The following is a 26413-nucleotide window of genomic DNA, read 5'->3' on the forward strand; positions in this document are numbered from 1 at the left end:
CCTGGCTGAGTGATTGACCCAGTGCTTAGTCCCAGGACTCAGTGACTCAGTCCCTGGCTGAGTGATTGACCCAGTGCTTAGTCCCAGACTCAGTGACTCAGTCCCTGGCTGAGTGATTGACCCAGTGCTTAGTCCCAGGACTCAGTGACTCAGTCCCTGGCTGAGTGAGTGACCCAGTGCTTAGTCCCAGGACTCAGTGACTCAGTCCCTGGCTGAGTGATTGACCCAGTGCTTAGTCCCAGGACTCAGTGACTCAGTCCCTGGCTGAGTGATTGGCTGACCCAGTGCTTAGTCCCAGGACTCAGTGACTCAGTCCCTGGCTGAGTGATTGACCCAGTGCTTAGTCCCAGACTCAGTGACTCAGTCCCTGGCTGAGTGATTGACCCAGTGCTTAGTCCCAGGACTCAGTGACTCAGTCCCTGGCTGAGTGAGTGACCCAGTGCTTAGTCCCAGGACTCAGTGACTCAGTCCCTGGCTGAGTGATTGACCCAGTGCTTAGTCCCAGGACTCAGTGACTCAGTCCCTGGCTGAGTGATTGACCCAGTGCTTAGTCCCAGACTCAGTGACTCAGTCCCTGGCTGAGTGATTGACCCAGTGCTTAGTCCCAGGACTCAGTGACTCAGTCCCTGGCTGAGTGAGTGACCCAGTGCTTAGTCCCAGGACTCAGTGACTCAGTCCCTGGCTGAGTGATTGACCCAGTGCTTAGTCCCAGGACTCAGTGACTCAGTCCCTGGCTGAGTGATTGGCTGACCCAGTGCTTAGTCCCAGGACTCAGTGACTCAGTCCCTGGCTGAGTGATTGACCCAGTGCTTAGTCCCAGGACTCAGTGACTCAGTCCCTGGCTGAGTGATTGACCCAGTGCTTAGTCCCAGACTCAGTGACTCAGTCCCTGGCTGAGTGAGTGACCCAGTGCTTAGTCCCAGGACTCAGTGACTCAGTCCCTGGCTGAGTGAGTGACCCAGTGCTTAGTCCCAGGACTCAGTGACTCAGTCCCTGGCTGAGTGATTGACCCAGTGCTTAGTCCCAGGACTCAGTGACTCAGTCCCTGGCTGAGTGAGTGACCCAGTGCTTAGTCCCAGGACTCAGTGACTCAGTCCCTGGCTGAGTGATTGGCTGACCCAGTGCTTAGTCCCAGGACTCAGTGACTCAGTCCCTGGCTGAGTGATTGGCTGACCCAGTGCTTAGTCCCAGGACTCAGTGACTCAGTCCCTGGCTGAGTGATTGGCTGACCCAGTGCTTAGTCCCAGGACTCAGTGACTCAGTCCCTGGCTGAGTGATTGGCTGACCCAGTGCTTAGTCCCAGGACTCAGTGACTCAGTCCCTGGCTGAGTGACTGACCCAGTGCTTAGTCCCAGGACTCAGTGACTCAGTCCCTGGCTGAGTGAGTGACCCAGTGCTTAGTCCCAGGACTCAGTGACTCAGTCCCTGGCTGAGTGATTGGCTGACCCAGTGCTTAGTCCCAGGACTCAGTGACTCAGTCCCTGGCTGAGTGATTGGCTGACCCAGTGCTTAGTCCCAGGACTCAGTGACTCAGTCCCTGGCTGAGTGATTGGCTGACCCAGTGCTTAGTCCCAGGACTCAGTGACTCAGTCCCTGGCAGAGTGATTGGCTGACCCAGTGCTTAGTCCCAGGACTCAGTGACTCAGTCCCTGGCAGAGTGATTGGCTGACCCAGTGCTTAGTCCCAGGACTCAGTGACTCAGTCCCTGGCAGAGTGATTGGCTGACCCAGTGCTTAGTCCCAGGACTCAGTGACTCAGTCCCTGGCTGAGTGACTGACCCAGTACTTAGTCCCAGGACTCAGTGACTCAGTCCCTGGCTGAGTGACTGACCCAGTACTTAGTCCCAGGATCAGTGACTCAGTCCCTGGCTGAGTGACTGACCCAGTGCTTAGTCCCAGGATCAGTGACTCAGTCCCTGGCTGAGTGACTGACCCAGTGCTTAGTCCCAGGACTCAGTGACTCAGTCCCTGGCTGAGTGAGTGACTGACCCAGTGCTTAGTCCCAGGACTCAGTGACTCAGTCCCTGGCTGAGTGAGTGACTGACCCAGTGCTTAGTCCCAGGACTCAGTGACTCAGTCCCTGGCTGAGTGACTGACCCAGTGCTTAGTCCCAGGATCAGTGACTCAGTCCCTGGCTGAGTGATTGACTGACCCAGTGCTTAGTCCCAGGACTCAGTGACTCGGTCCTCACTCACCAGAGAGACTGAGCCTCGGGTGATGTTGGTCTGCCTGCCTGCTAATAGGCCCTGTCCCTTTGCCTGCAGTGGGGACGGGCACTTCAGAAACAGCCCGCTGACCTCCCGGCACCCGTGGGAGAGGTACCGGCCTGACCAGTTCCTGGACCCCAGCTCAGGTAAAGGCCCCCGTCACCTGCACGGGTCTCGCGGCCTTGCCGTCGCCGTGCCCGTCGGGTCGTGGTCCTGGGCGTCCTGTCCATCCCCGGGGCCCACACTGCACCACTGCCGGGCACTGGACACTGGCCAGCAGGCTGGTCCACGGGGGCCGCGCCCCTGAGCTCTGAGACAGGACTAGGCTGTGTAGCTGGTGAGGGGACTGTGTCTGCACTGGCCTGGGCTCCTCCCGTCTGTCCCTCCGTCCAGGCCACTGTTTGCACTGGCCTGGGCTCTTCCTGTCTGTCCCTCTGTCCTGACTGCTGTCTGTCTGCACTGACCTGGGCTCCTCCCGTCTGTCCCTCCATCCTGACTGCTGTCTGTCTGCACTGACCTGGGCTCCTCCCGTCTGTCCCTCCATCCTGACTGCTGTCTGTTTGCACTGGCCTGGGCTCCTCCCATCTGTCCCTCCATCCAGGCCACTGTCTGCACTGACCTGGGCTCCTCCCGTCTGTCCCTCCATCCTGACTGCTGTCTGTCTGCACTGGCCTGGGCTCCTCCCATCTGTCCCTCCGTCCAGGCCACTGTCTGCACTGACCTGGGCTCCTCCCGTCTGTCCCTCCATCCTGACTGCTGTCTGTCTGCACTGGCCTGGGCTCCTCCCATCTGTCCCTCCGTCCAGGCCACTGTCTGCACTGGCCTGGGCTCTTCCTGTCTGTCCCTCCGTCCTGACTGCTGTCTGTCTGCACTGGCCTGGGCTCCTCCCATCTGTCCCTCCGTCCTGACTGCTGTCTGTCTGCACTGGCCTGGGCTCTTCCTGTCTGTCCCTCCGTCCTGACTGCTGTCTGTCTGCACTGGCCTGAGCTCCTCCCGTCTGTCCCTCCGTCCTGACTGCTGTCTGTCTGCACTGGCCTGGGCTCCTCCCATCTGTCCCTCCGTCCTAACTGCTGTCTGTCTGCACTGGCCTGGGCTCCTTCTGCGTCTGTCCCTCCATCCTGACTGCTGTCTGTCTGCACTGACATGCGGCTCCTCCCGTCTGTCCCTCCATCCTGGCCGCTGTCTGTCTGCACTGGCCTGGGCTCCTCCCATCTGTCCCTCCATCCTGGCCTGTCTGTCTGCACTGGCCTGGGCTCTTCCGTCTGTCCTGGCCCCCCAGGTCTCCTCCTGCCTGCAGTCTCGCACTCCCGTGGGAGGGACTTGGCTGTGGAATGGCTGCTGGCAGAGGAACGTCCCTTTTTGTCCGGGTCTCTGGCTGAACCCCGTGGGCTGGATCGTGAGAGACGGTCAGCGCTGGCAGCAGCTCTGGCGCCATTCGCGCTTTCTCTCTCTGAGCAAGTCAGTGAAGACCCAGCAACAAGAAAGGCAGGAAAGGCTGGGGTGGGGAACGAGAGACTGCGAGTCACTGCTTAGTGTTAGAAATGTTGGGGTAAGACTTTTGACTTTTTCTTATATTTTCTTTATTGGGAAAATGGCTTATTCATGTGTTTGTTTACTTTATGGGAGAAACAGAGGGGAGAAGGAAGAGAGAGACAGAGACAGAGATAGAAAGACAGAGAGACAGAGAGACAGAGACAGAGATAGAAAGACAGAGAGACAGAGACAGAGATAGAAAGACAGAGAGAGACAGAGAGACAGAGACAGAGATAGAAAGACAGAGAGACAGAGAGACAGAGACAGAGATAGAAAGACAGAGAGAGACAGAGAGACAGAGACAGAGATAGAAAGACAGAGAGACAGAGAGACAGAGAGATAGACAGAGAGAGAAACAGAGAGCGAGACAGAGAGACAGAGAGATAGAGAGAGACAGAGTGACAGAGATACAGAGAGAGACACAGAGACAGAGACAGGCAGAGATAGAGAGACACAGAGACAGAGACAGGCAGAGACAGAGAGACACAGAGACAGAGAGAGAGAGACAGAGTGACAGAGATACAGAGAGAGACACAGAGACAGAGACAGGCAGAGATAGAGAGACACAGAGACAGAGACAGGCAGAGACAGAGAGACACAGAGACAGAGAGAGAGAGACAGAGTGACAGAGATACAGAGAGAGACACAGAGACAGAGACAGGCAGAGATAGAGAGACACAGAGACAGAGACAGGCAGAGACAGAGAGACACAGAGACAGAGAGAGAGAGACAGAGTGACAGAGATACAGAGAGAGACACAGAGACAGAGACAGGCAGAGATAGAGAGACACAGAGACAGAGACAGGCAGAGACAGAGAGACACAGAGACAGAGAGAGAGAGACAGAGTGACAGAGATACAGAGAGACACAGAGACAGAGACAGGCAGAGATAGAGAGACACAGAGACAGAGACAGGCAGAGACAGAGAGACACAGAGACAGAGAGAGAGAGACAGAGTGACAGAGATACAGAGAGACACAGAGACAGAGACAGGCAGAGATAGAGAGACACAGAGACAGAGACAGGCAGAGACAGAGAGACACAGAGACAGAGAGAGAGAGACAGAGTGACAGAGATACAGAGAGACACAGAGACAGAGACAGGCAGAGATAGAGAGACACAGAGACAGAGACAGGCAGAGACAGAGAGACACAGAGACAGAGAGAGACAGAGTGACAGAGATACAGAGAGACACAGAGACAGAGACAGGCAGAGATAGAGAGACACAGAGACAGAGACAGGCAGAGACAGAGAGACACAGAGACAGAGAGAGATAGAGTGACAGAGATACAGAGAGACACAGAGACAGAGACAGGCAGAGACAGAGAGACAGAGAGATAGAGAGAGACAGAGTGACAGAGATACAGAGAGAGACACAGAGACAGAGACAGGCAGAGATAGAGAGACACAGAGACAGAGACAGGCAGAGACAGAGAGACAGAGAGATAGAGAGAGACAGAGTGACAGAGATACAGAGAGAGACACAGAGACAGAGACAGGCAGAGATAGAGAGACACAGAGACAGAGATAGGCAGAGACAGAGAGACAGAGAGATAGAGAGAGACAGAGTGACAGAGATACAGAGAGACACAGAGACAGAGAAAGGCAGAGATAGAGAGACACAGAGACAGAGACAGAGAGACACAGAGACAGAGAGAGACAGAGTGACAGAGATACAGAGAGACACAGAGACAGAGACAGGCAGAGATAGAGAGACACAGAGACAGAGAGAGAGAGAGAAGGAGCAGGTGCTGGTGCCCCTGGCTGAGGCTCAGGCTGTGTGAGCGGCAGATCAGGGGCCCTGGCAGCTGTGTGTCTGTGAGGCGGCCCGGCAGGTGGAGGGCAGGGGTGAAGGCCCGGCAGTGGCCTGTGAGATGTGTGCCCGTGAGGCCCTGTGCTGAGCTCTCATCCCAGGGAGACGCCCTCACATCAAGCCCTGGGGCTCAAAGGGACGCTGGGGACAGTGGTTGCCGTCACACCCCAGAGGGAGGCACCCTGCACCCCAGGCCCCTCTGCTGTAGGTGGGAACAGGCCGGAGGCTCAGGCCTGCACGGACCCCCTCTGCCACAGGCCTCCGGGGGCTGCAGGTGTTCAGGCTGCACGCGGAGGAGAGGCCCAACTTCCGGCTGCAGTGCCTGCGGTGGCTGAGGGGAGAGGCTCCGGGGCCCGGTGGACACCCGCTGTCTTGCCCTTGCACCTGGCAGCAAGGACAGTGGGACTTGCGCTTCCAGCCGGTGCACACAGGTAACACTGGGCCTGATGGGGCTGGGCAGCTGCGCTGTCTCCACACCCCGCCCGCCCCTGCCTCGCCACCCGGGGGGGCCCAAGCTGAGTGCCCGCTCCTGCAGGCGGGTGGCACCTCGGAAGCAGACACCTCTGCAGCTTCTCGTCCTGGCGTGGGGGTGTGTGCTGCAGCTACGGAGCCTGGGGAGAACTTCTGGAAGGCCACAGAGCACACAGTGCCTGGCAGCTGGGTATGTGCACCCCAGATCTGAACAAGCCCCAGGGTGGGACTTCCTGTCCCCTGGGAGACACCCCCAGCTCCCTGCTGAGACCCCAGACCCTGACCCTGACCCCTGGGAGACACCCCCAGCTCCCTGCTGAGACCCCAGACCCTGACCCTGACCCCTGGGAGACACCCCCAGCTCCCTGCTGAGACCCCAGACCCTGACCCCTGGGAGACACCCCCAGCTCCCTGCTGAGACCCCAGACCCCAGACCCTGACCCCTGGGAGACACCCCCAGCTCCCTGCTGAGATCCCAGACCCTGACCCCTGGGAGACACCATCAGCTCCCTGCTGAGACCCCAGACCCCAGACTCTGACCCCTGGGAGACACCCACCAGCTCCCTGCTGAGACCCCAGACCCTGACCCCTGGGAGACACCCACCAGCTCCCTGCTGAGACCCCAGACCCCAGACCCTGACCCCTGGGAGACACCCACCAGCTCCCTGCTGAGACCCCAGACCCTGACCCTGACCCCTGGGAGACACCCACCAGCTCCCTGCTGAGACCCAAGACCCTGACCCTGACCCCTGGGAGACACCCCCAGCTCCCTGCTGAGACCCCAGACCCTGACCCCAGGGAGACACCCCCAGCTCCCTGCTGAGACCCCAGACCCTGACCCCAGGGAGACACCCCCAGCTCCCTGCTGAGACCCCAGACCCTGACCCCTGGGAGACACCCCCAGCTCCCTGCTGAGATCCCAGACCCTGACCCCTGGGAGACACCCCCAGCTCCCTGCTGAGACCCCAGACCCTGACCCCAGGGAGACACCACTAGCTCCCTGCTGAGGACCTGGGCCCTCTCATCATGAGCCACCTCAACTCAATTTTTTGACCTTGTAACATCAGGACCTGTCACCCTGGGGTCTGTGACCAGGACTCCCAGCTGCATGTCCCATTAGCCTTGGAGCCCCATCGTGGTGAGGACACCTCTCCAGGGACCCTGCAGCAGGCTGTCTGGGAGAGATGACAGTCACCTGCCTCCCTGAGGGGATGGGCTGGGGCAGGGGTGTCCTCCTGGCCTCAAGGCACCCTCCCAGACTGTCACCCATGGCCCCCCACTGCAAGCGTGGGAGCTGGCATCTTCCCTGGGACTGAGCACCGTCTCCTCCACCTGTGGGGGTGACAGTGGTGGTGGCGCCCTCAGTGAGGGTCCCTGGGCAGGTATGGCTGTGAGCCCAGGCCTGCTCCCCAGGCCGCAGCCCAGCCCCCGCGCCATCCCCCCACCCGGATTCCTGTCCCAGCGGCTCCTCTCCACACAGAGCGAGAGCTGCAGGCTCAGGACTGGTGCTGCGGCTGGAACGACAGGCCCTACTTCTGTGACCTGTACCAGAGGGTGCGGCCCCCCGTCAGCTGTGCTGGGTACCGGCCCCTGAGACCGGGTGAGGCGGCCAGGCCCGCAGGGGGGGCGCCCTGGGGAGGTGTCCTGGAGCTGGGTGAGCACAGAACTTGTGGGTGGCAGCGCTGTGGGAAGACAGATTGTTCTACAGGGAGTGTGTGGGTGCTGGAGAGACTGTGAGAGACGGAGAGACAGAGACAGTGAGAGATGGAGAGACAGTGACAGTGAGATGGGACTCCCTGGTGAGAGATGGAGAGACAGACAGAGACAGTGAGAGACAGTGAGAGACGGGGATCCCGGGAGAGGGTGCTGGAGAGACAGAGACAGTGAGAGACAGAGTGACAGTGAGAGACGGGGCTCCCGGGGTGGGTGCTGGAGAGACAGAGACAGTGAGAGACAGAGTGACAGTGAGAGACGGGGCTCCCTGGGGCAGGTGCTGGAGAGACAGAGACAGTGAGAGACAGGGCTCCCGGGGTGGGTGCTGGAGAGACAGAGACAGTGAGAGACAGAGTGACAGTGAGAGACGGGGCTCCCTGGGGCAGGTGCTGGAGAGACAGAGACAGTGAGAGACGGGGCTCCCGGGGACCCTGACCCTGTCCTCCCCAGTCCCTGCCCTGCCTGTGCTTCCTGGGAGTGGTGGGGACCCTGGGCCCTGCTCCCGCCTGACCTTTTTCCCCAGGCTGGATGTTTGGGGACCCCCACATCACCACCCTGGACGGCCACAGCTTCACCTTCAACGGGCTAGGAGACTTCCTGCTGGTCGGGGCCCAGGGCGGCAACTCCTCCTTCCAGCTGCAGGGCCGCACTGCCCAGACCAGCTCCGCCCAGGCCACCAACTTCATTGCCTTCGCAGCCCGGTACTCCGGCAGCCTGGGAAACGTCACGGTGAGGCGGGGCGGGGGCGCCACTGCCCAGCTCCCCTCAGGGTGTCCCCGGAAACAGGTGCGGGAGGAGGGCGGAAAGCAGCGCCCCAGAGGCGAGGCCTGGGGTGCAGGGGAGCCCAGGGTCAGGGTGCTGGTCCCATGGGCTGTCAAAGTCCCACAGAGAGGGTGACGGGGACCTGGGCGAAGGTGGCTTTCACCTTAATAAATGTGTGAGTTTGTTTTCCTAGGAGTGCCGGTTTTAAGGTAGTGATTTATAGGATCCTAGGTCAGTAAGGGGTAGATTAACACCATTCCAGCCAGCGGAGAGCTGTGTCCCTCACCCCACACACAGGAGCCTAAGATCGACCCCCCACCAGAGGCCTTCACTGTGGTGCAACACACCAGCTCCAGCCCTAGTGCGCGCGACTTGTTGTTCCCCTTATGATCTCAGCTTTCTTTTTAATTTTTATTATTTATTTTCCCTTTTGTTGCCCTTGCTTTTTGTTGTTGTAGTTATTATTGTTGTTGATGATGATGATGATGTCGTCGTTGTTGGATAGGACAGAGAGAAATGGAGAGAGGAGGGGAAGACAGAGAGGGGGAGAGAAAGACAGACACCTGCAGACCTGCTTCACCGCCTGGGAAGCGACTCCCCTGCAGGTGGGGAGCCGGGGGCTCGAACCGGGTTCCTTTTGCTGGTCCTTACGCTTTGTGCCACGTGCGCTTAACCTGCTGCGCTACCGCCCGGCTCCCTCTGATCTTGTTTTGAACTTCTGTCCGTGAGTGGGATCATCTCATCTTCATCCTTCTCTTTCTGGCTGATACTTAACGTGATTCTTCAAGCTCCGTCCAAGATGAGGTGAAGAGGGTGAATTCACCACTTTAACTTTAATTCACCATTTTTAATAGCTGCGTAGTACTCCATTGTGCATGTAGACCACAGCTTGCTCAGCCAGTCACCTGTTGCTGGACACCTGGCTTGCTTCCAGGTTTTGGCTGTTACAGGTGGTGCTGTACAGGGGTGCGCAGATCTCTCTGGACGGATGTGGTGTTTCAGAGAAGCAATAGTCGGGCCCACCTTGCCAGCTGATGACAGGAGACTAGAGCTGAGCCTGGGTCCAGACCGGCTGGTGCCCAGTGGGTAGACCTCGCAGGCGGGGCCCCTCCCCGGGTCCTGGGCCGCCGGAGTCCCCGTGTGCCCCTCCGGCCCTGGACGTCAGGCCACAGCCTCTTGCGATGTCCTTCCAGGTCCAGTGGCTCCTCAAGCCCAATGACACCATGCAGGTGCTGCTTCGTAACCAGAGCGTGACGCTGGAGACCCTCGGCGTGGACGCAGATGGTGGGCCGGGCTGCCCCTCTCTCCTGCTTCCCTGGGGCAGTGCGCGGCGCATGGGGGGGTGGCCGCTGTCCGGCCGCCCCGAGGCCCTTGTGTCCGACCACCTCCCTCCTGAGAGCCAGGCGCCAGCCGCAGCCTCTCTGCAGTGCTGGGAGCCCTGGGCACAGTACCTTTGTCCTCAGTCCCCGGGGAAGGAGAAGGAGTGTCCTTGTGGGCGTCCTGTATATGTGGCTGGGAGCCCTGGATGCCACATCCCACAACACCAAAGAGTAGTGCTCCTGGTCTCCAAGTCCCCCAGGACCCCAGGCCTCCTCCCCAGGCCTCCACCCCCAGGCCTCCTCCCCCAGGCCTCCAGGCCTCCTCACCGGCCCCTCTGCCTCGACTTCCCAGGCCAGCAGCTGCTCAGCGCCCCTGGGGTGGTGGTGACCCAGCGTGGCTCACAGGTGTCAGCCAGCTTTGACGGGGCGGCCGTGGTGTCCGTGGAGGCCCGCTCCGACCTCCTGCACGCGTCCTGCGGCCTCCCAGAGGAGTACCGGGGCAGCACGGAAGGCCTGCTGGGTAGGCGGCCGAGAGGGCCGTGTCGGCCCAGCCTGCCCGTGGCCCCAGCAGCCCCGCGGAGTCCCCTCAGCCCCGGCACCAGCTCTGCTGACGCCCCTCCCCGGCTCTCCCTCTCTGGACGGGCATCTGTGAGCCTGAGTCTGGGTCTGGGCGCACGCCACAGTGCACAACGACCCGGGTTCAAGCCCCTGGTCCCCACCTGCAGAGGGGAGCTTCACGCGTGTGGAGCAGGGCTGCAGGGGTCCCTCTGTCTCTCTCCCTCTCTGTCTCCCTCCCATCGATTACTGGCTGTTTCATCCAATCAATAAATAAAACAACACAAAATCATCTGGGGGCCTGGGGAGGGTGGGCCCAGCCTGCCTTCTCCCACCCTCCTCACCCTCGCCGCCCTCCTTCCTGCATCTCCTGCTCTGCCCTCCTGCAGCGGACGGAGGACAGACGTGTGGACTCAGGGTGGTCCTCCCTCCTCTGCCTCCCTGCCCCTCCCCTCCCCCTCCTCCCCCCTCCTCCCCGCTCCTTCCTCCTCCTCCTCCCCCCTCCTCCCCCCTCCTCCCCGCTCCTTCCTCCTCCTCCCGTCCTTCCCTCCCTCCCTTTTACATCCTGAGCCTGAAGTCTGGGGTGCTCCCTAGGGTGGGGTAGGGTGGGGGGCCTGAATCCCAGGTGACAGACGGCTCCTCTGTCCTCAGGCCTCTGGAATGGGGACCCAGAGGACGACTTCAGGATGCCCAACGGCAGCACTGTGCCCCCAGGCAGCTCTGAGGAGACGCTTTTCCACTACGGGATGAGCTGTGCGTGGCCCAGGGGTTTGGGTGGGGGCAGAGCTGGGTGTCAGGAACCAGGGACCTTGGGGTGGGGGCAGAGCTGAGTGTCAGGAACCAGGGACCTTGGGGTGGGGGCAGGGCTGGGTGTCAGGAACCAGGGACCTTGGGGTGGGGGCAGAGCTGGGTGTCAGGAACCAGGGACCTTGGGGTGGGGGCAGGGCTGGGTGTCAGGAACCAGGGACCTTGGGGTGGGGGCAGAGCTGGGTGTCAGGAACCAGGGACCTTGGGGTGGGGGCAGAGCTGAGTGTCAGGAACCAGGGACCTTGGGGTGGGGGCAGAGCTGGGTGTCAGGAACCAGGGACCTTGGGGTGGGGGCAGAGCTGGGTGTCAGGAACCAGGGACCTTGGGGTGGGGGCAGGGCTGGGTGTCAGGGCCTTGGGGTGGGGGCAGGGCTGGGTGTCAGGGACCTTGGGGTGGGGGCAAGGCTGGTGTCCCTCAAGGTCATGGGAGCCCTGCCCCCGCTGTGTGCCAGCAGGGTGATGCTGAAAGCCCCAGTGTCACCCAGCATGGACCCCACTGTCACCCTCTCACCTGAGTCTGAACCACGAGGGAAAACAGAACTGGGGGCCCCTTACACAGCAGGAAGTTTATGCTGTGCCCATAAACCACACATGGAGGAGGCGGGGCACAGCTGGGCCAAGCCCTTGGCAAGAGCTCCCTCACCCTGTCTGTCTGTCAGGAGCTCCCTCACCCTGTCTGTCTGTCAGGAGCTCCCTCACCCTGTCTGTCTGTCAGGAGCTCCCTCACCCTGTCTGTCTGTCAGGAGCTCCCTCACCCTGTCTGTCTGTCAGGAGCTCCCTCACCCTGTCTGTCTGTCAGGAGCTCCCTCACCCTGTCTGTCTGTCAGAAGCTCCCTCATCCTGTCTGTCTGTCAGGAGCTCCCTCACCATGTCTGTCAGGAGCTCCCTCACCATGTCTGTCTGTCAGGAGCTCCCTCACCATGTCTGTCTGTCAGGAGCTCCCTCACCATGTCTGTCTGTCAGGAGCACCCTCACCCTGTCTGTCTGTCAGGAGCACCCTCACCCTGTCTGTCTGTCAGGAGCTCCCTCGCCCTGTCTGTCTGTCAGGAGCTCCCTCACCATGTCTGTCTGTCAGGAGCTCCCTCACCATGTCTGTCTGTCAGGAGCTCCCTCACCATGTCTGTCTGTCAGGAGCTCCCTCACCCAGTCTGTCTGTCAGGAGCTCCCTCACCCAGTCTGTCTGTCAGGAGCTCCCTCGCCCTGTCTGTCAGGAGCTCCCTCATCCTGTCTGTCTGTCAGGAACTCCCTCACCCTGTCTGTCTGTCAGGAGCTCCCTCGCCCTGTCTGTCTGTCAGGAGCTCCCTCACCCTGTCTGTCTGTCAGGAGCTCCCTCGCCCTGTCTGTCTGTCAGGAGCTCCCTCACCCTGTCTGTCTGTCAGGAGCTCCCTCACCCTGTCTGTCTGTCAGGAGCTCCCTCACCCTGTCTGTCTGTCAGGAGCTCCCTCACCCTGTCTGTCTGTCAGGAGCTCCCTCACCCTGTCTGTCTGTCAGGAGCTCCCTCACCCTGTCTGTCTGTCAGGAGCTCCCTCACCCTGTCTGTCTGTCAGGAGCTCCCTCACCCTGTCTGTCTGTCAGGAGCTCCCTCACCCTGTCTGTCTGTCAGGAGCTCCCTCACCCTGTCTGTCTGTCAGGAGCTCCCTCACCCTGTCTGTCTGTCAGAAGCTCCCTCATCCTGTCTGTCTGTCAGGAGCTCCCTCACCATGTCTGTCAGGAGCTCCCTCACCATGTCTGTCTGTCAGGAGCTCCCTCACCCTGTCTGTCTGTCAGGAGCTCCCTCGCCCTGTCTGTTTGTCAGGAGCTCCCTCGCCCTGTCTGTCTGTCAGGAGCTCCCTCACCCTGTCTGTCTGTCAGGAGCTCCCTCACCATGTCTGTCTGTCAGGAGCTCCCTCACCCAGTCTGTCTGTCAGGAGCTCCCTCACCCAGTCTGTCTGTCAGGAGCTCCCTCGCCCTGTCTGTCAGGAGCTCCCTCATCCTGTCTGTCTGTCAGGAACTCCCTCACCCTGTCTGTCTGTCAGGAGCTCCCTCGCCCTGTCTGTTTGTCAGGAGCTCCCTCACCCTGTCTGTCTGTCAGGAGCTCCCTCACCCTGTCTGTCTGTCAGGAGCTCCCTCACCCTGTCTGTCTGTCAGGAGCTCCCTCACCCTGTCTGTCTGTCAGGAGCTCCCTCACCCTGTCTGTCTGTCAGGAGCTCCCTCACCCTGTCTGTCTGTCAGGAGCTCCCTCACCCTGTCTGTCTGTCAGAAGCTCCCTCATCCTGTCTGTCTGTCAGGAGCTCCCTCACCATGTCTGTCAGGAGCTCCCTCACCATGTCTGTCTGTCAGGAGCTCCCTCACCATGTCTGTCTGTCAGGAGCTCCCTCACCATGTCTGTCTGTCAGGAGCTCCCTCACCCTGTCTGTCTGTCATGAGCACCCTCACCCTGTCTGTCTGTCATGAGCACCCTCACCCTGTCTGTCTGTCAGGAGCTCCCTCGCCCTGTCTGTCTGTCAGGAGCTCCCTCACCATGTCTGTCTGTCAGGAGCTCCCTCACCATGTCTGTCTGTCAGGAGCTCCCTCACCCAGTCTGTCTGTCAGGAGCTCCCTCACCCAGTCTGTCTGTCAGGAGCTCCCTCGCCCTGTCTGTCAGGAGCTCCCTCATCCTGTCTGTCTGTCAGGAACTCCCTCACCCTGTCTGTCTGTCAGGAGCTCCCTCGCCCTGTCTGTTTGTCAGGAGCTCCCTCACCCTGTCTGTCTGTCAGGAGCTCCCTCACCCTGTCTGTCTGTCAGGAGCTCCCTCACCCTGTCTGTCTGTCAGGAGCTCCCTCACCCTGTCTGTCTGTCAGGAGCTCCCTCACCCTGTCTGTCTGTCAGGAGCTCCCTCACCCTGTCTGTCTGTCAGGAGCTCCCTCACCCTGTCTGTCTGTCAGGAGCTCCCTCACCCTGTCTGTCTGTCAGGAGCTCCCTCACCCTGTCTGTCTGTCAGGAGCTCCCTCACCCTGTCTGTCTGTCAGGAGCTCCCTCACCCTGTCTGTCTGTCAGGAGCTCCCTCACCCTGTCTGTCTGTCAGGAGCTCCCTCACCCTGTCTGTCTGTCAGAAGCTCCCTCATCCTGTCTGTCTGTCAGGAGCTCCCTCACCATGTCTGTCAGGAGCTCCCTCACCATGTCTGTCTGTCAGGAGCTCCCTCACCATGTCTGTCTGTCAGGAGCTCCCTCACCATGTCTGTCTGTCAGGAGCTCCCTCACCCTGTCTGTCTGTCATGAGCACCCTCACCCTGTCTGTCTGTCAGGAGCACCCTCACCCTGTCTGTCTGTCAGGAGCTCCCTCGCCCTGTCTGTCTGTCAGGAGCTCCCTCACCATGTCTGTCTGTCAGGAGCTCCCTCACCATGTCTGTCTGTCAGGAGCTCCCTCACCCAGTCTGTCTGTCAGGAGCTCCCTCACCCAGTCTGTCTGTCAGGAGCTCCCTCGCCCTGTCTGTCAGGAGCTCCCTCATCCTGTCTGTCTGTCAGGAGCTCCCTCATCCTGTCTGTCTGTCAGGAGCTCCCTCATCCTGTCTGTCTGTCAGGAACTCCCTCACCCTGTCTGTCTGTCAGGAGCTCCCTCGCCCTGTCTGTTTGTCAGGAGCTCCCTCACCCTGTCTGTCTGTCAGGAGCTCCCTCACCCTGTCTGTCTGTCAGGAGCTCCCTCACCCTGTCTGTCTGTCACGAGCACCCTCACCCTGTCTGTCTGTCAGGAGCTCCCTCACCCTGTCTGTCTGTCAGGAGCTCCCTCACCCTGTCTGTCTGTCACGAGCACCCTCACCCTGTCTGTCTGTCAGGAGCACCCTCACCCTGTCTGTCTGTCAGGAGCTCCCTCACCCTGTCTGTCTGTCAGGAGCTCCCTCACCCCCTTGTGCTGCAGGGAGAAGCATGGAACCCAGCCTCCTTGGCGAGAGAGACGGCCAGCTGCCTCCCCACTTCACCCCCGTGTTCCTCTCCCATCTGCTGGAAAGGTTCCCCAATGACAGCCGGGTGTCCGCCTGTGAGGGGGACCAGGCCTGCATCTACGACGTCCTGGCCACGGGGAACAGCGCCACCGGGCTGGCCACCAGGCGGGTCCTGAGGGAGTTCCGGCGGGTGAACGCCTCAGCCCGTAAGTGACTAGAAGCAGGGAGGACAGGTGTGGACGGTCCACACGCAAAAGCAGTGGCAGCCTCTCTCTGTCCTGTCTCAACTCCTCAGTTTCTTTCTCTTTCTCTTTCTTTCACTCCTTCTTTTTCTCGCCTCCAGGGTCACTGCTGGGCTTGGTGCCTGCACCATGAATCCACTGCTCCCGGAGGCCGTTTTCCCATTTTGTTCCTCTTGTTGTTTATCATTGTTGTTGTTATTGACGTCGTTGTTGTTGGATAGGACAGAGAGAAATGGAGAGAGGAGTGAAGACAGAGGGGGGAGAGACAGACAGACACCTGCAGACCTGCTTCACCGCCTGTGAAGCGACTCCCCTGCAGGTGGGGAGCCGGGGGCTCAAACCAGGATCCTTGTGCTTTGTGCCACCTGTGCTTAACCCGCTGTGCTGCCGCCCGACTCCCTACTAGAGTTTAGAAGCAGGTGCTGAGGCGGCGCTGTAGGTAGCTGACTCCAGCCCTGCGGAAGGTGCCCCCTGCGCCCAGCCAGACGCCACCCTCGGGGCTCAGCCGACTCCCTGAGGAGACGCTGCTGTCGGAAGGCTTAGCCCTGAGTCACTTCCCAGCACAGCAGCCTGTGAGGAGAGAACCCGCAGTCGGCCCTGTCTGAGGCAGAGTATAGAAATGGAGCCAGCCCAGCCTGCTCTGCCCAGGACACCTCACAGGGGCAGGAGGGAGAGAGAGAGGGGGAGAGAGAGGGAGATGGAGAGAGGAGATGGGGGAGAGGAGAGAGGAAGAGAGGAGAGAGGGAGAGAGAGAGAGAGGGAGAAGGAGAGAAGAGAGAGGAGAGACGGACAGAGAGAGAGGGAGAGAGAGGAGAGAGAGAGGGAGAGAAGGGGAGAGAGGGAGAGAAAGGAGAGAGGGAGGGAGAGAGAGAGAGAGGGAGAAGGAGAGGAGAGAGGGACAGAGAGAGAGAGAGAGAAGGGGAGAGAGAGAGGGAGAGAAGGGGAGAGGAGAGAGGGAGAGAGGGGTAGAGAGGGAGAGAAAGGAGAGAGGGAGAGAGAGGAGAGAAGGAGAGAGAAGAGAGGGAGAGAGGAGAGAGGGAGGGAGAAAGAGGAGAGAGGGAGAGAGGGAGACAGAGAGGGACAGAGAGAGGGGGAGAGGGAGACAGAGGGGGAGAGGGAGAGAGAGAGACAGAGAGGGAGAGAAGAGAGGGGGAGAGGGAGAGAGAGAGGGAGACAGAGAGGGACAGAGAGCGGGAGAGACAGAGAGAGGGAGCCAGAGGGAGACAGGGGGAGGGAGACAGAGGGAGGGAGAGGGAGGAGGCTGTAAAGGGAGGTGTGAGGGTCCCCCTCGTCTGTTGCAGACCAGCACCCGCCCGCCGTCCGCGGCCCCCGTGAGGTGCACATCTACCGGGGCCGGCCCACGCGGGCTGTGTACACGACCAGCCCCCCAGACGCGGACGCCCGGCTCGGGCTCAGGACCCGCTGCAAGAACTTCCAGCTCGCAGGTGCAGCGGCCTGGCCGCGGGCGGGGGCGGGGGGGGGGGGCGCCGTGCAGCGCCGTGACTGGGCGTCCAGGGCCCCCTTCCGGTGTGTCCAGGCCGCTGGCCACAGGAAAGGCCGCCCGGTACTAGGCGCCCACCGCGAGGGGCACGGACTGGGCGGCACTGGGCACCCACTGCTCCCGGCCGGCCATTGTTCCATTTTATTGGACAGGACAGAGAGGCGAGAGAGGAGAGGAGACGAGACGGGGGAGAGGGCAAGGGAGAGGGAGAGGGAGGGAGAAAAGGAGAGAGGGACAGGGAGAGAGAGAGGGAGGGAGCTGGAGAGGGAGAGAGAGAGAGAGGGAGAGGGAGCAGGAGAGGGAGAGAGACAGAGGGAGGGGGAGAGAGGGATGGAGAGAGGGAGCGGGAGAGGGAGAGAGACAGAGACAGAGGGAGAGGGAGAGGGAGAAAGGGAGGGAGGCACCTGCAGACAGGCTTCAGGCGTGAAGGGCTTGGGCCGGGTGTTTACAGCTGCACTGTATGTGCTTAGCCGGGTGCACCCCCGGCCCCCACAGTCTTATTTTATTTTATTTACTTTATTTACTTTATTTACTTTTTGCCACCAGGCTGCTGCTGGGGCTCAGTGCCCGCACTACAAATCTCCTGCAGGCATCTCTCTTTCCTTTCTCTTTCTTCCTTTCTTTTTCTTTTCTTTTGTATTCTCTGGAGGTGAGTAAAGAGGTGGTGGTGGAGGGAGAGGTAAAAAGAAGCGCACAGCGCCCGCCCACCCACGCTGCAGAAGCTCTCCCTTGCGGCAGGGCTGGCGCCCACAGTGGCCAGTGGCCTCAGTGCCCCGCTGCCAGCCGTCTTCATGTGATCAGAGAGGCGCTGAGTGGCACGGCGGCTAGCAGATGTTAATTCTGAGCGCTTCGCGTCTGCTGAAAGAGCTGTGCTGTGGAGTGACAGTTAGAGAAATACGGAGGGGCCGGGCAGGGGTGCACCCGGCTAAGTGCATGTTACCGTGTGCAAGGACACGGGTTCGAGGGGGGAAGTTTCACGAGCACGGAAGCAGGGCTGCAGGTGTGTCTCTGTCTCCTCTGTCCCTCGATTTCTCTCTGCCCTATCCAACAGAGGGAAGGAAAAAGGGGGAAATGTAGGTGTTGGGTTTTCATGCAGGAACTGAGTCCCAGAGAAAATCCTGGTGACAATAAAGTAAGCAAACAAGTAAGATGCTGACATAATTACTATCCCCGAATAGAAGAAATCTCGCCGTAGAAGTAAATGGCGACTAAGAAGCAGAGAAATGCAGACCTTTGTGTCACATCTCTCTCACTGCTTTGCTGTCAGCATTTTATTATCAGTGATTTAATCATGATGAACAAGACTGTGGGGTGACAGGGGCACAACTCCACACAGTTCCCACCACCACAGCTCCCTGTCCCCTTCCCTACGTTGGAAGCCAAGCCCCCCACTTCTTTATCCCTCCGGGACCACGACCCAAATTCTCTATGGGGAGCAGAAGGTGGGAGTTGTGGCTTCTGTCATTGCTTCTCCGCTGGACACGGGTGTTGGCAGGTGGATCCACACCCCCAGCCTGTGTCTGTCTGTCTGTCCCTAGTGGGGCAGGGCTCTGGGGAGGGGAGGCTACAGGACACATGGGGGAGGGCGTCTGCCCAGGAAATCCTATTTTTAAAAAAATGGAACAAGGAAGAGAGGTTTGCTCAGTCCCCCTGTGCTGAGAGAGCACTGTCCCCAGGCCCAGAGAGGGGGCGAGTGAGGGACAGGGAAGGGGCTGGCGCAGGGTTCGAGCTTCCCTGCAGTGGCAGCAGGAAGGAGCCTCCTGCCCCCGTGGGCCCCGCCTGGCACAGACCCGGGCAGGCTGGCCGTGTGGAGGCCCGTGGTGGGCAGCAGGCTCCCCTGTGTGGAGTGCCCCAGGTGGTCAGAGTGATCGTCCCGGGGAGGTGGCCTCGCTCAGGAGAGGCATGAAGAAAGGGCAGAAAGGGTCCGGTGGCAACGGCCTCCGGGAGCCCAGACTCCACACCTGGGCTGGCAGCAGGGCAGGGAGGCCAACGCTCAGCGCTGCCCACCCCTGACGCAGAGGACGGGACGTTACTGTGGAGGCCAGAGCAGCTGGAGCCCTGCACGCTGGAGATTCTGGCAAGGAGCAACAGGAGCAGCCTGGCCTCTGTCCTCAGGCTGAAGACGGTGGTGTGCGTGTGCAGAGAGGAGGCCCAGTGCTTATACAACCAGACCCGCAGGGTGGGCAACTCCTCCCTGGAGGTGAGCATGGGGGGCAGAGACGGGGTCTGCAGGGAGGTGGGCATGGGGGGCAGAGATGGGGTCCACAGGGAGGTGAGCATGGGGGGCAGAGACGGGGTCCGCAGGGAGGTGAGCATGGGGGGCAGAGACGGGGTGTGCAGGGAGGTGGGAATGAGGGGCAGAGATGGGGTGTGCAGGGAGGTGAGCATGGGGGGTAGAAACACGGTCTGCAGGGAGGTGGGCATGGGGGGCAGAGACGGGGTGTGCAGGGAGGTGAGCATGAGGGGCAGAGACGGGGTCCACAGGGAGGTGAACATGGGGGGCAGAGATGGGGTCCACAGGGAGGTGAGCATGGGGGGCAGAGACGGGGTCCGCAGGGAGGTGAGCATGGGGGGCAGAGACGGGGTCTGCAGGGAGTTGAGGGCCCAGCTCTGCTCTGGGCTGTGAGGAGGTGAGGGCCCAGCTCAGCTCTAGGCTGCAGGGAGGTGAGGGCCCAGCTCTGCTCTGGGCTGCAGGGAGGTGAGGGTCCAGCTCTGCTCTGGGCTGTGAGGAGGTGAGGGCCCAGCTCTGCTCTTGGCTGCAGGGAGGTGAGGGCCCAGCTCTACTCTGGGCTGCAGGGAGGTGAGGGCCCAGCTCTGCTCTGGGCTGTGAGGAGGTGAGGGCCCAGCTCTGCTCTGGGCTGCAGGGAGGTGAGGGCTCAGCTCTGCTCTGGGCTGCAGGAAGGTGAGGGCCCAGCTCTGCTCTGGGCTGTGAGGAGGTGAGGGCCGATCTGTGCTCTGGGCTGTGAGGAGGTGAGGGCCCAGCTCTGCTCTTGGCTGCAGGGAGGTGAGGGCCCAGCTCTGCTCTGGGCTGCAGGGAGGTGAGGGCCCAGCTCTGCTCTGGGCTGCATGGAGGTGAGTACCCAGCTCTGCTCTTGCTGTGAGGAGGTGAGGGCCCAGCTCTGCTCTGGGCTGTGAGGAGGTGAGGACCCAGCTCTGCTCTGGGCTGTGAGGAGGTGAGGGCCCAGCTCTGCTCTGGGCTGCAGGAAGGTGAGGGCCCAGCTCTGCTCTGGGCTGTGAGGAGGTGAGGGCCCAGCTCTGCTCTGGTCTGCAGGGAGGTGAGGGCCCAGCTCTGCTCTGGGCCAAGAGGATGTGAGGGCCCAGCACTGCTCTGGGCTGTGAGGAGGTGAGAACCCAGCTCTTCTCTGGGCTGTGAGGAGGTGAGAACCCAGCTCTGCTCAGGGCTATGAGGAGGTGAGGACCCAGCTCTGCTCTGGGCTGTGAGATGGTGAGGGCCCAGCTCTGCTCTGGGCTCTGAGGAGGTGAGGGCTCATCTCTGCTCTTGGCTGTGAGGAGGTGAGGGCCCAGCTCTGCTCTGGGCTGCAGGGAGGTGAGGGCCCAGCTCTGCTCTGGGCTGTGAGGAGGTGAGGGCCCAGCTCTGCTCTGGGCTGTGAGATGGTGAGGGCCCAGCTCTGCTCTGGGCTCTGAGGAGGTGAGGGCTCATCTCTGCTCTTGGCTGTGAGGAGGTGAGGGCCCAGTTCTGCTCTGGGCTGTGAGGAGGTGAGGGCCCAGCTCTGCTCTGGGCTGTGAGGAGGTGAGGGCCCAGCTCTTCTCTGGGCCTTCCTCTGCCCGGTGTTGCTGGACCAGTTGAGTCAGTGCCTTTTCATAACCACTATTTGTCTCCCCCTCCCCCATAATTAATTTTTTAAATCGTTGATCCTCCAAGAAATACATTTAAACCAGTGATTGTGGTCACTTAGCTGCTCTGCTAGTCACTCTCCCTTAAAATAACCAAGGCATTCATTGCATAATAGTAGATGAGAGACAGGGTCCGCGGTCCCGGCCTGAGGGTCAGTCAGAGCCCGGGATCTGAGGAGTTCAGCCTCCCCATCTGCCGTCCCAGGTGGCCGACTGCCTGTGTGACCCGGGGACCTTCGGCCGCACCTGCGAGCATCCCAGGGACCCCTGTGAGGAGCTGTGTTACCCGGGTGTGGCCTGCACCCCGGAGAAAGGGTGCAAGGCCTGCCCCCCTGGCTTCACTGGGGACGGACGTCACTGTGCGGGTGAGCTGCGAGCAGGGTCGGGCGGAGGCCGGGCATTGACACCGCGGCACAGGACAGCTGCCACCTCTCCTGGGCCCGGGTGCTGGAGGCAGGGGCTGGGGGCTGAGGAGAGCAGCTGCCCGGGGCACAGGAGGCCGCGGCTGCTCGGAGTCCCAGGACAGAGCCCGCGTCCTGGGGCTAGGAGATGGCCCAGCAGGCAGGTGGGTGCCCACTGCGTCCTGTGTGCCATGCGCATGGCCAGGAAGGTGCTCGGGCCACAGAGAAGACTCTGGTCCTGGGATCTCTGTCTGTCTGTGAAGGGAAAGTGACCTGAAGTCCTGAGCTATGAGTTCTCTACAACACAGCCACATGACCACCACACACATGATGACACACACACACTCATCATGCCACATGACCACCACATACATGATGACACACACACAGCCCCATGACCACCACACACATGTTGACACACTCACACACAAAGCCACATGACCACCACACACATGATGACACACTCACACACACACAGCCACATGACCACCACACACATGATGACACACTCACACTCACACACACACAGCCACATGACCACCACACACATGATGAAACACTCACACTCACACACAGCCACATGACCACCACACACATGATAACACACTCACACACAGCCACATGACCACCACACACATGATGACACACTCATACACACACACAGCCACATGACCACCACACACATGATGACACACTCACACAGTCACATGACCACCACACACATGACACACTCATACACACATACAGCTACATGACCACCACACATGATGACACACTCACACTCACACACACACAGTCACATGACCACCACACACATGATGACACACACGCACTCACACTCACACACACACACACTCACTCACACACTCACTCACAAAACACTCACACTCACACACTCATACACACTGTCATATACACACTCACACTCACACTCACTCCCTCAGATTCAAGCATGAGGCCTAGAGAAGCCAGAAGAGAGGAAAGATAACAAGATGATTGGCCATTCAGGGGCCTGGGGGATCTCTGGGCCGTCCTGCCTTGCTGACCCCTCTGACTGGCCATTCAGGGGTCTGGGGGATCTCTGGGCCGTCCTGCCTTGCTGACCCCTCTGACTGGCCATTCAGGGGTCTGGGGGATCTCTGGGCCGTCCTGCCTTGCTGACCCCTCTGATTGGCCATTCAGGGGTCTGGGGGATCTCTGGGCCGTCCTGCCTTGCTGACCCCTCTGATTGGCCATTCAGGGGCCTGGGGGATCTCTGGGCCGTCCTGCCTTGCTGACCCCTCTGATTGGCCATTCAGGGGCCTGGGGGATCTCTGGGCCGTCCTGCCTTGCTGACCCCTCTGATTGGCCATTCAGGGGCCTGGGGGATCTCTGGGCCGTCCTGCCTTGCTGACCCCTCTGATTGGCCATTCAGGGGTCTGGGGGATCTCTGGGCCGTCCTGCCTTGCTGACCCCTCTGACTGGCCATTCAGGGGTCTGGGGGATCTCTGGGCCGTCCTGCCTTGCTGACCCCTCTGACAGGCCATTCAGGGGTCTGGGGGATCTCTGGGCTGTCCTGCCTTGCTGACCCCTCTGACTGGCCATTCAGGGGTCTGGGGGATCTCTGGGCCGTCCTGCCTTGCTGACCCCTCTGACTGGCCATTCAGGGGTCTGGGGGATCTCTGGGCCGTCCTGCCTTGCTGACCCCTCTGCTCCCCCTCAGCCCTGGACAGCGCCGTCTTCTGCCAGAACAAGTCCTGCCCCAAGAACTTCTGCTACAACCAGGGCCACTGCTCCCTGTCCCAGAGCCCGGACTGCCAGCCCACCTGCACCTGCCCCCCCGCCTTCAGCGACCCTCGCTGCTTCCTGGCTGGGAACAACTTCACTCCGACACTCCGGAAGGGTACGCGCCCCCAGCCGGGCACCGTGCTTCCCGTGTTGTAGGAGCGGCTGGGGTGGGTGCTGGGGTCAGGGCACTGCACAGCCTCAGACTAAGCCCATCTGCCCTCGGGCGGTGCTGCTCAGGCCTAGGCCCCGCGAGCTGGTGAGGGCACCTGGCAGCCGGCTGTGGGTCTTGGGTGTGTGGAGGAGTGGGTCCACAGCGGGGTGGGCCCGGCACTCCGTCGGCTTCATGGTGGCGGCTTCATCTCCCTGCTTGGGGCACCCACCCCAGGGGGAGTCTGGGCGAGTGGGGACGCCACCGGGTGAACTGGCTTCTCCGTCCATCCCCAGAGCTTCCCCTGAGGGTGATCGAGCTCCGGCTCCGTGAAGAGGAGAATGCCTCCAAGGCCGACGTGGACGCCTCGGTCAGTCCATGCTGGGCTCGGCGGGGCCACCATGGCCTGCTCAGGGGCTCTGGCCAGTCTACCCCCGCACCTGCCCTGCACCTGGCCTGCACCTGGCCTCCCCTGCACATGCACCTGCCCTGCACCTGCCCTGCACCTGCCCTGCACCTGCCCTACACCTTCCCTACACCTGGCCTCCCCTGCACAGGCACCTGCCCTGCACCTGCCCTGCACCTGCCCTACACCTGCCCTGCACCTGCCCCGCACCTGGCCTCCCCTGCACAGGCACCTGCCCTGCACCTGCCCTGCACCTGCCCAGCACCTGCCCTACACCTGCCCTACACCTAGCCTCCCCTGAACAGGCACCTGCCCTGCACCTGCCCTGCACCTGCCCTACACCTGCCCTGCACCTGCCCCGCACCTGGCCTCCCCTGCACAGGCACCTGCCCTGCACCTGCCCAGCACCTGCCCTACACCTGCCCTACACCTGGCCTCCCCTGAACAGGCACCTGCCCTGCACCTGCCCTGCACCTGCCCTACACCTGCCCTGCACCTGCCCCGCACCTGGCCTCCCCTGCACAGGCACCTGGCCTGCACCTGGCCTGCACCTGCCCTACACCTGCCCTGCACCTGCCCTGTACCTGCCCTGCACCTGGCCTGAACCTGGCCACCCCTGCACAGGCACCAGGCCTGCACCTGCCCCGCACCTGGCCTCCCCTGCATAGGCACCTGGCCTGCACCTACCCCCGACAACTCCCACTGCCCCTTCTGCCTACACATGCACCATACACCTGCCCCATGCACCTCCCCCTGCACCTGCCCCTCACACCAGCCCCCCTCACACCGGCCCCCTGACGCCTGCCCCCCTCACACCAGCCCCCCCACACACCTGCCCCCCTCACAGCTGTCCCCCTCAAACCAGCCCCCCATGCCTGCCCCCTCACACCTGCACCCCTCACACCTGCCCCCTCACGCCAGCCTCCTCACACCTGCCCCCCTCACGCCTGCCCCCTCACACCTGCCCCCTCACACCTGCCCCCCTCACACCTGCCCCCTCACAACTGCCCCCTCACACCTGCCCCCCTCACACCTGCCCCCCTCACACCTGCCCCCCAACACCTGCCCCCCTCACGCCTGCCCCCTCACGCCTGCCCCCTCACGCCAGCCCCCTCACACCTGCCCCCTCACACCTGTCCCCCTCACACCTGTCCCCCCACACCTGCCCCCCTCACACCTGCCCCCTCACACCTGCCCCCTCACGCCAGCCCCCTCACACCTGCCCCCCTCACACCTGCCCCCTCACACCTGCCCCCTCACACCTGCCCCCTCACACCTGCCCCCCCACACCTGCCCCCCTCACACCTGCCCCCCTCACACCTGCCCATCACACCTGCCCCCTCACGCCTGCCCCCTCAAGCCTGCCCCCTCACACCTGCCCCCTCACACCTGCCCCCCTCACACCTGCCCCCCTCACAACTGCCCCCTCACACCTGCCCCCCCAACACCTGCCCCCCGACACCTGCCCCCTCACACCTGCCCCCTCACACCTGCCCCCCTCACACCTGCCCCTCACACCTGCCCCCCTCACGCCTGCCCCCTCACGCCTGCCCCCTCACACCTGCCCCCCACGCCTGCCCCCTGCTCTGGCTGAGCAGTCAGCTGACTGCACTGGGGAGGGCAGGGGTGGCCGTGCCCGTCCTCACCGGGCCTGTGGGGTGGTGTGGGGCAGAGCCCTGGACAGGCAGGGACCGTGCAGGGTGGGGAGCACAGTGGTCACGCAGAGACCCTCCTGCCTGAGGCTCCAAAGGACAGAGCGGTGTGTGCAGGGGCGGCGTGGGGGGGGTCTTGTCTCCGGGCCTCATGGCCACACCCCTGCCCTGCTGCAGGTGGCTCACAGACTGCGCGGCCTGGACGTCAGAGCCTTCCTGCGGAACAGCCAAGTGCAGCTGATGTGAGAGCCAGCCCGGCCGGCGCAGCCCCCACCCTGTCCCGCCCGCACCCTGTGCCCCGGCCTCTGCCCCTCACCCATCTCACCACACCCCTCCCTTCCCCACAGCTCCAGGTGGGTGCTGGCTTCGGGAAGGCCCCTCCAGCAATGGGTGGTCATCTCTGAGTTCCAGTATCGCCCTGGGGGCCCCGTCATCGATTTCCTGAACCAGCGGCTGCTGCCTGAGGTGCTGGCGGCCTTCCTGCTTCAGGCTCCCCGGCAGGGGTGGGGCAGGAGCTCAGGGCCCAGGACGAACGTGGCCTTCTACCCCCTGTCCGCAGGGGACGTGCACAGTATTCAAGCTGGTGAGTCACCCTGCCGGGACCTCGGGCACAGCTGCAGGGCAGAGGCTGGGTCACCCTGCTGGGGACCTCGGGCACAGCTGCAGGGCAGAGGCTGGGTCACCCTGCTGGGACCTCGGGCACAGCTGCAGGGCAGAGGCTGGGTCACCCTGCTGGGACCCTCAGGCACAGCTGCAGGGCAGAGGCTGGGTCACCCTGCTGGGACCTCGGGCACAGCTGCAGGGCAGAGGCTGGGTCACCCTGCCGGGACCCTCAGGCACAGCTGCAGGGCAGAGGCTGGGTCACCCTGCTGGGGACCTCGGGCACAGCTGCAGGGCAGAGGCTGGGTCACCCTGCTGGGACCTCGGGCACAGCTGCAGGGCAGAGGCTGAGTCACCCTGCCGGGAACCTCAGGCACAGCTGCAGGGCAGAGGCTGGGTCACCCTGCTGGGGACCTCGGGCACAGCTGCAGGGCAGAGGCTGGGTCACCCTGATGGGACCCTTGGGCACAGCTGCAGGGCCGAGCTGGGAGCCGGACATTTCAGTGGAGGCAAAGCCGGGACAGACAGTCTGGGGCTGAGCTACGGGCAGGAGAGAAGCTCTGTTAGTTTTGTTCTGGTCATGTTTGAAAGTGATGGTCAGCGTTTACCCAGCAGCCCCTGGAGCCAAGAGCCGGAAGGCAGAGAACCTTAGATGGCTTCCCAGAGAGATGCCCCAGGTCTAGGCCTTCACCTGTTCTCGTTTACTTACTTTAATGAAGGAGAGAGCGACAGGGACAGAGTCAGAGAGACAAAACCAAGCTCTG

The 26413-nt window shown here is 61.8% G+C and overlaps 1 protein-coding gene across 3 annotated transcripts in view; it reads left to right on the forward strand.

Annotated features, from left to right (window-relative positions):
* Nucleotides 1-26413, forward strand: part of MUC4 (mucin 4, cell surface associated) — a 43022-nt gene that overhangs the window by 9734 nt on the left and 6875 nt on the right. For 2 of the 3 annotated variants that reach the window (XM_060172212.1, XM_060172214.1), the window contains exons 7-22: nucleotides 2264-2352; nucleotides 5810-5983; nucleotides 6088-6213; nucleotides 7504-7623; nucleotides 8260-8465; nucleotides 9692-9782; nucleotides 10170-10337; nucleotides 11024-11125; nucleotides 15053-15283; nucleotides 16621-16764; nucleotides 18839-19020; nucleotides 20881-21040; nucleotides 22779-22958; nucleotides 23288-23361; nucleotides 25227-25291; nucleotides 25397-25632. In XM_060172212.1, coding sequence (XP_060028195.1) covers nucleotides 2264-2352; nucleotides 5810-5983; nucleotides 6088-6213; nucleotides 7504-7623; nucleotides 8260-8465; nucleotides 9692-9782; nucleotides 10170-10337; nucleotides 11024-11125; nucleotides 15053-15283; nucleotides 16621-16764; nucleotides 18839-19020; nucleotides 20881-21040; nucleotides 22779-22958; nucleotides 23288-23361; nucleotides 25227-25291; nucleotides 25397-25632 — 2348 coding nt within the window. The remainder of the gene's footprint in view (nucleotides 1-2263; nucleotides 2353-5809; nucleotides 5984-6087; nucleotides 6214-7503; nucleotides 7624-8259; nucleotides 8466-9691; nucleotides 9783-10169; nucleotides 10338-11023; nucleotides 11126-15052; nucleotides 15284-16620; nucleotides 16765-18838; nucleotides 19021-20880; nucleotides 21041-22778; nucleotides 22959-23287; nucleotides 23362-25226; nucleotides 25292-25396; nucleotides 25633-26413) is intronic. The other variant, XM_060172213.1, reaches the window with a different exon arrangement.

Source organism: Erinaceus europaeus, chromosome 14 (genome assembly GCF_950295315.1).
Source record: "Erinaceus europaeus chromosome 14, mEriEur2.1, whole genome shotgun sequence".
NCBI classification, from domain to species: domain Eukaryota; kingdom Metazoa; phylum Chordata; class Mammalia; order Eulipotyphla; family Erinaceidae; genus Erinaceus; species Erinaceus europaeus.